Source organism: Galeopterus variegatus, unplaced genomic scaffold (assembly GCF_000696425.1).
Source record: "Galeopterus variegatus unplaced genomic scaffold, G_variegatus-3.0.2 Scaffold8853, whole genome shotgun sequence".
NCBI classification, from domain to species: domain Eukaryota; kingdom Metazoa; phylum Chordata; class Mammalia; order Dermoptera; family Cynocephalidae; genus Galeopterus; species Galeopterus variegatus.
Genome location: NW_007734964.1, coordinates 31609 through 43038, shown reverse-complemented (window position 1 = coordinate 43038; position 11430 = coordinate 31609). Strand labels below are relative to the sequence as shown.

Below are 11430 nucleotides of genomic sequence, written 5' to 3'. Positions count from 1 at the left end.
CATAGATCAAGAACTCACTCATTAATCCCCCCCAGGGAGAGCACTAATCCATTCATGAGGGATTCGCCCCCATGACTCAATCAGTTTCCAACACTGCCACATTAGGGATCAAATTTCCACATGAGTTTTGGAGGCGACAACACATCCAAACTCCATCATTCCGCCCCGGGCCCCCCAAAACTCATGTTCCTCTCACATACAAAATACAATCATTCTATCCCAACAGTCCCAAAAGTCTTAGCTTGCTCCAGCACCAACTTAAAAGTCCAAAGTCCAAAGTGTCATCTCAGACCAAAAGCAAAAGTCCTTCCACCTTTGAACCTTTAAAAGTTAAAACCAAATTTATCTACTGCCAAGATACAATGATGGAGCAGACATTGGGTATACATTCCCATTCCAAAAGGGAGCAATAGGCTAGAAAAAAGGAAAAACAGGCCCTAAACAAGTCCAAAACCCAGCAGAGCAGACATTAAATCTCAAGGCTGGTGAATCAGGGACCTTGATTCCATGTTCGACTGCCTCTGCACACTGGTGTGGTGGTTGGGTTCCCAAGTCCTTGGGCAGCTCTGCTCCTATGGCTTTCCTGGTCTTGGGCCACCCTTCAACTCTCCCAGGCCGGTGTTTCACTGTGGTAGCTCCACAGGTCTGGGGTCTCCATGGCAGTCCCACTCTCATGGCTCCACTAGGCATGGTGCGATTGGGGTTTCTCTGCTGCAACTCTGACCCCACATTTCTGTTCTGCATTGCTCTAGTAGATGGCCTCTGCAGTGGCTCCGCCCCTGCAGCAGGTCTCTGCCTGGGTCTGCAGGCTTTTCCACACATCCTCTGGAATCTGGGTGGAGGCTGCCACACCTCCACTGCTCTCACATCCTGCCGGCCTGCAGACTTAACACAACGTGGATGCCACTGAGGTTTTGGGTCTCTACTCTCCAGGGCTGCAGCACAAACCACACTTGGGGCTGCTCCAGCCAGAGCAGCTGGAATACAGGGAGCAGGATCTGGAGGGCAGCTGTGCCCCAGGTCTTTCCTCCAGGATAAGTCAGTCCTTCTAGGCCTCAGGGTCTGTGATGGGTGGGACACCCTTCCAGACTTCTCATATGCCTTTAGGGCATTTTTTCCATTGTCGTGGTTCTTAGCATCTGGCTGACTCACCGCCAAGATAACGTCTTTAGCAACCAGATTATCTGCTTCACCCTTGCACTGTTCTCCAGCTCTGTGCTTCTTTACTGCATGGCCAGGCTGCAGTTTACAAATCTTTACGCTCTGCTTCCCTTTTAAGTTCTGGCTTTACATCATGCCTTTGCTACCATAACTCAGAATAGGCTGTCAGAAGTAGTCATGCAGCGTCCTTAATGCTTTGCTGCTTAGAAATTTCTTTGGCCAAATGCTCTGGTTCACAACTTCCACAAAGTCCAAGGTCATGGACACAATGCAGCCAGGTTCCTTGCTATGGTGTAGCAAGGGTGATCTTCTGTCCAATTCCCAATAAGTCCCTCATTTCTAACTGAGACCTCATCATCTGCATGGACTTTACTGTCCACATTTCTATCAGCATTCTGCTCTCCACCACATAAGTCTCTAAGACATTCCAAACTTTCCCTTGTCTTTTTCTCTTCTTCTAAGTCCTCCAAACTCCTCCAACCTTTGCCCATTACCCAGTTCCAAAGCTTCATCCACATTTTCAGGTATCTGTACAGCAACAACCCACTCCTCAGTATCAGTTTTCTGTTTTAGTCTGTTTTGTGTTGCTATAACAGAACTACTTGAGACTGGGTAACTTATAAAGGAAAGAGGTTTATTTGGCTTAAGATTCTGAGACAGCTGCATCTGGCACAGGCTTCAGGCTGCTTCTACTCATGGCGGAAAGTGGCAGGGAGCCGGCGGGTACAAGCAGATCACATGGCGAGAGGAGGCAAGAGAGAAGAGAAGGTGCCAGGGTACTATAAACAACGAGCTCTCGCGGGAACTCACAGAGTGAGAACTCACTCATTACTCCCCCCTCCCCCAGGGAGAGCATTAATTCATTCATGAGGGATCCGCTCCCATGACTCAATCAGTTTCCAGCACTGCCACATTGGAGATCACATTTCCACAGGAGTTTTGGAGGGGACAACACATCCAAACTCCATCACAGGGGTAAGGCTGAACCCTTTGTATTACCACCTTAACCTGTGGATCTATCAGAGCCCACTCCTTCCCAGAGATGACAGGGCACTGGCTCTTGCCAAGACAAGCACATGCTATATCTGGATAACTCTTTACTATGAATGCCAATTCTAAACACAGTAGAAAGCACCAGTAGCAAGAAAAAAAAAGTTATTAGAGGGAAGTAAGGCATATTGTGCTTGGCTGGGCTCAGCTTTTGTCACAAGAAGAAATCTGGAAGTAGCCTGATGGGTGCTGGAGTAAAGGGGCAGCCAGGGATAAGTGGATGATGTATTGTACATAAGGGAATTCGAAGTCTTTACAACTCTCATCACTGCAACACAGCTCAAACACCAGGGCCCACACATGGCAGCCCAGTTTTTGCTTAGACACATAGCTTACAATCTCTGTCATTCTGAGACAGGACCGAGAAGGTCAAGAAAGCAGAAAGCAAGTGAGGAAGAATAGATGGGGGCAAAGAAGACAAAAGAAAATGAATAGTGAGTGGGACTATGAGAGGTTGAGGATTCCCAACTCACACAAGACATCACCCAATCCACCCAACTGCCAACTCAGAGTTGATACAGCCATTTCTTAAGCTTGGAAGGTCACATGAAGAAGGAATAAAGCATGGTCAGGCCATGGGACAGCATGGTGATCTCTAATTTGTGTTCCGTCTTGGGAGGGTGGGAAAAATGGTGATCAACAGTGTCAGTGAGATAGACAGTACAAGTCAACTGTACAACCATCAACCCCAGGGTGGGGAGAGTGAAGGAAGAATGGAAGCTTACCTTAAAATAGTCTAAGAACTGCTTGAGGGTCATTTCCTCATCATTAGGCATCATTCCTTGTACATCAAAGTGATCCCACAACGTCCACTCTTGGTCATAGTACTGAGGGACAAAGAGCAGGGAAGCAAGATACGGGCCATCCCAGATGTCCCTAGCCCTATTAGCCAAAGTGACATGTTAAGTCAGATGGATCATGGCTTTCTTCTGTTCAAAACCTTCTCATGAACCCATCTCAAATAAGCATTTGATATCCTTATAATGACCAACAAGAACACGTCATTAAGATCCTGCTATTTCTGTTAGTACCTTCCATCCTCTTTTACTTTCCCATACAATATACTCTAAGTACACTAACCCTCTCCTTTGTTGTTGTTGTTTTTTTTCTCTCAAACAGGACAGTCACATTGTACTTTGCAGAGGTCCAAAAAACAGTATGAAGAACGCACACGGGGTACACAAAATGTATAGTACCTGTTTATGGAAAGCCTCATCTGATACGATGAGGACCACACTGGGTCGTACACAGTATGTAAGTCTACACACACATATATACCCTACCCAATATACATGGCCTCACTGATGGGTAACATCAAAGGTTTCCACACATGCAGGCCCCTACCTGGTGATGGGGTGGGGCAAGGGACTCAGAAAAACTGAAGAAGGGCAGAGCCAAGTTGATGAATGTGTTCTTGTAGGACTCAAGCTGTTGGTGTCCCTGCACCACCTTGTCCAGCTCCAGACACACAAGGCTAACCACAGCTGCTGTGGTTGTCATAATAGATGGGATGATCTTCCCAGCAACGAGCTTGCCCTGTGAGACAGAAGGTGACCAGCAGTTGTTAGAGTTTTGCAGTATACAAGGGGCCAACTGTGAGAAACTCAAGCATGTGAAAAGTGAAAGCTTAGGTCTAGATTGCCATTACTTTATGTTGGTCTGCAGGGTGAATGTCATAGTTCTCTGTCTGGAGGTTGGATGCAGCCATAATAAAATCCATATGAAAGTTGATGTCATCATCCTGTTGTGACCAGGAAGGAGAAAGAAGAGTGGAGAGGGTCAGAAGAGGAAAAAGTTTCTTAGCAACTGGGGACATATGTATTTTCCACCCCAATTACCTGGCAGAACTCCAAGATGACTGGACCCTACTATAGGTCTATAATCCTTACGAAGTCTAAGGTTGAGCCACTTCAGCCCATCCCCCTGCCCATCAGGGCCCCAATAAGCACTTTCTCAAAGTCGATAGGATACATCTTGAACCCAGAGAGCTTGTCTGGTCTGGGAAGCATGACCTTGAGCTCCTCTAGGTAGCAGTCAACTGCAGGAAGGGAGGCAACCATCACCGCAAGCCAGCCTGTGAAGTAAAAGCAGGAGTCCAGAAGGGAGCAGAGGTAGATAAACCATTTGGAAAGGAGACACATCCTGGAAAAGAGTGGGGGAAGTGGAGGTAGAACAGAAAACACGCCAAAAGAGAGAAAAAGATACACACAGGTGTGGAGAACAGAAAGAAATACAACTCTGGAGACAATGAGGAACAAAGAAGAAGATATTAAGAAAGGATGTAGAAATGTAGAGAGCAGCACTATTCACAACAGCCAAAAGACAGAAGCAGCCTGTGTCCATTAACAGATGGTGAACTAACAAAATATTGAATATTGTAGGATTTCACTTTTATGAGGTACCTTGAGGAGTCAAATTTACAGAAACAGAAAGTAGAATGGTGGTTGCCACAGACAGTAGGAACAGAAAAATGGGGAGAAGTTCTTTAATGGATACAGAGTTTTAGTTTCACACAATAAAAAATTATAGAGATTTGCTACACAACAATGTAAACATACATAACAGTGGACAGTACATTTATAATAGGTAACATGGCAAATCTTGTGTGTTTCTGACCACAATTAGAAAGGGTAAAAAAAGGAGGCAAACAGAAAGATCAAGATGGGATAGATCCTGAGGAGGAGGAATAACATAAGAGAGACGAGGAGACATGAGGGAGAAATATGATAGACACAAGTTGGGGGGTGGGGGGAGATGAATGGAGTGGAAATGCAGGCCACTTCACAGAGGAAAATAGAAGAGAAATATGGAATGAGATAAGCGAGAACTTCCAGAGGGAGAAACAGGGTTAGAATAGAAGCATTCAGTACATATGTAGGGTGAGACAAGAGAAAATACTTGAATGGAAGATAGATGAAGAGATATTTACAAAAATAGGCAGACAGGAACAATGGGTAGGTATTTGAAAAGAGTATGAGGGAAATATACAAGGTGAGGAGATGTGTATATATATAGTGGAACAGTTAGATATCCAGAGAAAAGAAAACATAAAAGGGGAGATACATAGCATGAAAGAGGATAGGAAGACACAGAAAGAGATGAAAGTTCAAGATGAGAAAATACATGGACAACAATAGTAGGGCGAAGGTGTACAGAAGAGGAAAGTTGGGAGTAAGATATACAGATGTCAAGACAGGTGAGATCTGGAAGGAGACAAAGCCAGTAAGACATCAAGACATCAGTTTATTGGTGGAGATCATATTCCTTTCCTCCCTAGATAAACAGATCCAGAAGAAACAGGACAGTAGAACAAAGCAATGCAAACACACAAAGGAAAACGGACAAACAACTAATTCTCCTGCTAGCCAGAGCAGAATAAGAATGCACTCAGACAATCTGCCTCAAACAACCATCTCTTATTTCATGTAGGACGAAGTGAGGCCCAAAGGATGGTGTGTGGGTACACCTCAGACTGAAGGTCACAAAGCATGGCCACTGGCAAAAGATCAGTGAGTAGACTTAGTTGTACAGGACAAGTGGGAATGGTGACTCCTGTTCAACTGGCCAAATTACCCTGACCAACAGAGGCACTGGCACTGTGCATCTCCTGGTCAGAAGCATGGATCTTGACACCAGACTTGGGGATGAACTCAGAGACCTGCAAAGACTGCAGGAGTGTGGCCACCGCAGCTCGGTCCTGAGAGCCCATCAACCCATAAGTTTGGGCAAATAGGTTGGCAGCTGCCATCACGTAGTCCAGATGCAAAGGGTAAGAGGAGGCACAACATGAAAAATGAGCATATCAGCCCTTGACTGTGGAGATGCCACCTCCTTCCCACCCACCTCCCTCCACTTGACCCTAGGAGACCCCAGGGAAGGGACTTACATTGTCAACATCAAAAATGAGTGGATGTGGACAGCATTTGGGACCAGACCAGAACGGGGCTCCCAAGCTTGTGAGCTAACAGGATGGAAAGGTTCTGATAGAGTAGGACCTGAGAGAACAAAACTCTCTGACAACCCTTACTTCTCACCTTGTGTCCTGGAAGTCTAAAGTCTGAACTCAATATCCCTGGGTACTCATTTTATGCCAGACACACAGAAACCTAAAAGCTCCTATAAATTATTGGACACTATACTAAATTAATATTAAAAGATGTAAATTAATCCTCACAAAAATTCCACAAGATATTACTTTTCTCCTTCACAGATAAAGGAGATAAGTAACATTTTATTTATTTATGAAAATACTGAGGTACACAGAGAAAATACGTGATTTGCCCTAATGACAAATAGAGGCAGGACTTGAACCCATACTAGTTCCGGTGCTCTTGACTCCAAGATTTATCCCCTAACAAGTACATAAGAAGAATGTGGTATGTCTACACAATGGAAAACAACTCAGCTATAAAAAAAAAAAAAAAAAGAAATGGGCTGAACCTGTGGTGCACTCAGGAGAGTGCAGCGCTGGGAGTGCAGCAGCGTTCCTGCTGCGGGTTCGGATCCTATATAGGGATGGCCAGTACAATGCACTCACTGGCTGAGCGCGGTGCAGCTGGTCACAAAAAGTACCAAAAAAAAAAGATTATCATTCACAGCAACACGGACAAACTTAGAGAAAATTATGTTAAGTGAAATAAGTCAGGCACAGAAAGAGAAATACCACATGTTCTCACTTATAAGTGAGAACTAATAAAAACAAACAAACAAATGGGGGGAGGGAAGGACACGACAATCACAATAATTCCTTGAACTATTTTTTTTTTTTTTGTCTTTTTTGTGACCAGTAAGGGGATCGCAACCCTTGGTGTGGTGTCGTCCGCACCGCACTCAGCCAGTGAGTGCACCGGCCATCCCTATATAGGATCCGAACCCACGGTGGGAGCATCACTGCGCTCCCAAGTGCCGCACTCTCCCGAGTGCGCCATGGGGCTGGCCCTTCCTTGAACTTCTTAAGGGAGGAGTTATAATGTTGATGGGGGTGGGAAAGAGGAAGAAGGAAAGGGAGAAACTGGTAAAGGGCCACACAAACACACACACACATACACAAAAATAAAATTCTCTTCTATAATTTCTATAGCCCTGATGGGGAATTTGGTATGACTCAGCTCACATCATTGTTAAGGGAAACAGAAACCATGCATGTCCCCTGCTTGTGAAACAGAGAATGAGACAAAAACAGGTGTTTGTAGAAAGCACTTTTCTGAGATCCCCATGCTTCGGTGTGCCTGTGAACTTCAAAATGTGTGTGCCCTATGGGTGGGTGGGAAGGAGGTGGCAGCTCCACACAAAAGCATGGTATGCCTTGTGCTTTTGGCATGCCTGATTAATTGGAATGAGGTTATGTCAAAAGCCTGTAGTAAGCTCCCTATTTCCAGGAAATGTATTCTACAAAATAGATCCTGTGTTATTACCTGGTCGGGAGGAAAATTGTATAGCAGCTACTGGATGTTGTCAGAGTACTCTGTGTGCCAGTGATGGAAGGCCCAGGTCACCCAGTCAGCCCACATCTGTGGTCGCTGCAGCACCAAGCTGCGCTGCACCACCTCCAGTACCTCTAATGGCTGGGCACCTGCCAGCCACAGCGTCTGCTCCACAAACTTAGGGTCTCTATCAAGGATTCGAGGACACAAACGACAGGATTACTCAGGAGTCCCAGGAGTAAGATTTGGGCCAGCCCAGTCCCTCCATGGAAAGCCAAGTCTGACTCCAAAGTTATGAGGCTCAAGCACTCAGTAATTCTTTCCAAAAGTGTGCCTTCTGCTAAGTACAACTGTGGTGAGGAAAGCAGACAGGGTGCCTTGACTGGCAGGCAGGGGATAAGGCAGGAGGGTACTTGAATTACTAACATGAGGTACCGGTTGACAACTTCTGCTGGCTTCTTGAAGAGGCCTTCAAACTCATCCCGAGCCCACTGCAGACAGAGCAAACAAAATTACATGAAGCGATGGTTAACAAAATAGGTTCTATATGTACTGGAAACATTATCAGTGAATAAAGCAAATAGGAAGAGCACAACTGTTCTGGGAGGATAGAAGAGGAAAGCCTTCCAAATGTGGCTCTCCAAATTTCCCAACTTCCCATCTCAAATTTTAAAAGCAATGGCCTTGGTCTGCCCAGTGGTTACAAAAGTTTATACACACGAAAACTTATTAAGATGTATGTACATTATTCTAGGCGTGATTTGCCTCAATAAAAAGGAAAAATTCAAACTGAAAGTAGTAATACAAGGATAATCCCTATGCAGATCCTGGGGACTGGCATGCACAGGGATTATCATTTTATTTTTATTCTTGAGAATTATGACATCAGTAAATACAGTCATTGGTGAAGTGGTTTAGAGCATGTAGACCCTGAATATTCAGGTTCAAATATTCTGCCACATAATACCTGCTTTTGTGACTTCAGGCACACAGGGTAACACTCTATCTCTGCCTCCTAATTTTCAAAATGTATATGTCAACTGTAGTACCTACATCTCATGAAATACCTACATATACATTTAAAGCTTACTTAGAACAGTGCCGAGTACACATTAAGTGCTAAGTACTTTACAAAAGCCCTGTGAGAGAGACTACGGTTGAGTACATGTCACAGATAAAGAATCTGAGGCAGGGAGATGTTAAATCCAAGGCTACATACTCCATAAAACCTTTTTTAAAGGCTTCCCTGCAGATTGGGGACAGAGTAGGAGAACTACAGCATAGTAGAGGTTATATCTATCTGAGCATGTATACGTGCTTAGCAATGTCATAATTCTCAAGAATGATTCTCAAGAATAAAAATAAGATGATAATGCCCATGGAGGTATAGTTTGCTGTTAGCCAGTGCCAGGATCTGCACACAGGGGTTTATCCTTGTTTTATTTCCACTGTGAATTTTTCCTTTTTACTGACACAAATCACACCTTGAGTAACGTACACACATCTTCATTAAAATTTTCACATGTATAAACTTTTGTAACCACTGAGCAGATCAAAGCCATCGCTTTTAAAATTTGAGATGGGAAGTTGCGAAATTTGGGGAGCCACATGAAAGAGACAGAGTGACAATGGTCAGTGCACAATCATGAACATACCCACTCTACATTCTGCAACTGCTGGGCTGAAAGGGTTAAGTGACAGATGGAATTATTCTTTCCTCGTGTTTTCCCTCCTCCTAAACATGACCTCAAAGACTGCACTAAGAATCATTCTGGAATCAGAATTAGGATGATTAGGTTATGGGTGCCAGTTACCCAGGTTCACTTCGTCCACCTAGATATGTACACTCTGCAGTATGTTATGTTTGTTATACAAACAGAGTCATCCTGACAAACCAGCTGTTAAATACATACAGGTAACCATTAGGAAAATCAAAATATGAACTTAATATCAGAGACAATTTAAAAACTAGCAGAGACAATATTAAGAAATTAGTTTTGTTCAGCAAGAAGACAATATTCTGTTTACACAGGGGAAACACATTTTCACTCTTCAGATGCAAACTGAATCATATTCTTTACACCTGTATGCTTTCAAGCTAAAAATTTCAAAGTATCAAAAAAGAAACTCCTTCTAAAAACTTGGGCTGCTGGGTGTAAAGTGAAGAAAGAAGTAGATTTGGAGAAAAGACACACGCTCACTAAAGTCTGCAGTATCTCAATGACACAAGCTTCATGACTGAGAAGCTGCCCAGGTGTTCCCTTTCACTTCTGACTCCCCCAAAGGCTGATCACCTGCAGGGTGTGCTTCATGGAATTGGGGAAGTTCTTCAACGTGCAGATAGGAATCGACCTCTCAGGTGGATCATGGCTGGAGCCATAAGACTGTGTCAGGAAGGGAATAACCAAGTGCACATTGCCCTTGGTGCCCAGTGTGCCTGACTCCAGCAGCGGCTTTCAGTAGTACACACAGCAGCGGCCCACATACAAGCCTTTGAGGAGGTTGATGGAGACAGCATGAGACCTGGGAGAGGAACACTAGGATAGGACCGTAAGACAAGCACTGCCCAACACACACACACACACACAACTCTGCCCTGGTCCTCATCTGTCTCCAAACTCACGGGTATCCACATTGTCTAGGGCATTGGCCATACCATCCAGCTTTTGGAAGAAGTTATCATCATAGATGTGCTCTGTGTCAGGGCCCACACGGTTCTGGTGGCTTACCACACTGATATTTGGATTTATTTGATGCACAGCTGCAGCAACTGTATCCGACTTTAATTTCTGGGCATGGAGAGGGGAAGAGAGCCATCATTCATGCATTCTCCCAGCAAATCTTTTCAGAACTCTTCTGAGGACTGGTTTACCTAATAGTGGACAAGACCTAAGCTCCAGGTTCAGGAGGTTCCAGTTTAGCAGAAGAGATGGTCTGTGACAATGCCACATGGCTGAGACTGTAAATGTGGCAGGAGGTAAGAATAGATTTGTGTTAGTTGTCTTAACTGACACAAATACGAAACAATGAGGTATCTGTTCTTTTCACCTACCCAACATATACCGTTTTTCAGTTAATCTAATGATAGATTTCCCCAAATAAAAGGAAGGCACTAGTACAAGAACAAAAAGGATCCTTTCAAAACCCAAGTTCCTCTTCTGCTCAAAATGCTCCACTGGCTCCCACTTTCACTTGGGGTAACATGAGTTGTGGCCCCCTCCATCTAACATCTATGTTCCTCAAATACCATGTGGCATATCCCAACCTCAGAGTTTTGCTCAGGCTGTTACCTTTGCCTGATACATTGTTCCCCCAGATATCTTCTTTTTCTCTTATATACTCCAAGTCTTTGCAGAAATGCTATGTTTCCAGTGAGGTCTTCCTTGTCCACTTGGGAAAACACCCTCCCAAGCACTTCTAAATTTCCCTTATGTTTTTCATTATTGCCTTTTAGTAGTACTTCTCACATTCTAACCATGTACTTTGTTACTGTATTTGTTTATCAAGCAGTTGTCAAACAATCTTAAAATCAGTCTTAAAAAGGAACTTCTATTATGTCAGTTATAGCTATCGTTATGTCCCATATTAGAAAGTTTTTAAATGCAGTTAAGTCTATTATGTACAGTAAAAACATTAATAAGGGAAAAAAGGTTTTTTCCAATATGACATTTTTGTGACAATAGTCACACTGTATTTACCGTTTTGCAAATCTCTTTTTAAATTATGTACTCTCTTAAAGACAGCTGGAATCAACAGTATGTTCTTTTTTTTTTTTTTTTTTTTTTGTCTTTGTCCG

General features: G+C 43.9%; 1 protein-coding gene across 1 annotated transcript in view; it reads right to left on the bottom strand.

Annotated features, from left to right (window-relative positions):
• Nucleotides 1–2355: 2355 nt before the first annotated feature.
• LOC103608787 (ubiquitin-like modifier-activating enzyme 1) overlaps nucleotides 2356–11430 on the bottom strand; it is a 16810-nt gene continuing 7735 nt past the window's right edge. Inside the window, 12 exon segments of the mRNA XM_008593185.1 lie at nucleotides 2356–2560; nucleotides 2731–2822; nucleotides 2937–3038; nucleotides 3556–3747; nucleotides 3860–3952; nucleotides 4161–4249; nucleotides 5791–5982; nucleotides 6100–6172; nucleotides 7626–7821; nucleotides 8061–8125; nucleotides 9929–10125; nucleotides 10258–10423. Coding sequence (XP_008591407.1) covers nucleotides 2356–2560; nucleotides 2731–2822; nucleotides 2937–3038; nucleotides 3556–3747; nucleotides 3860–3952; nucleotides 4161–4249; nucleotides 5791–5982; nucleotides 6100–6172; nucleotides 7626–7821; nucleotides 8061–8125; nucleotides 9929–10125; nucleotides 10258–10423 — 1662 coding nt within the window.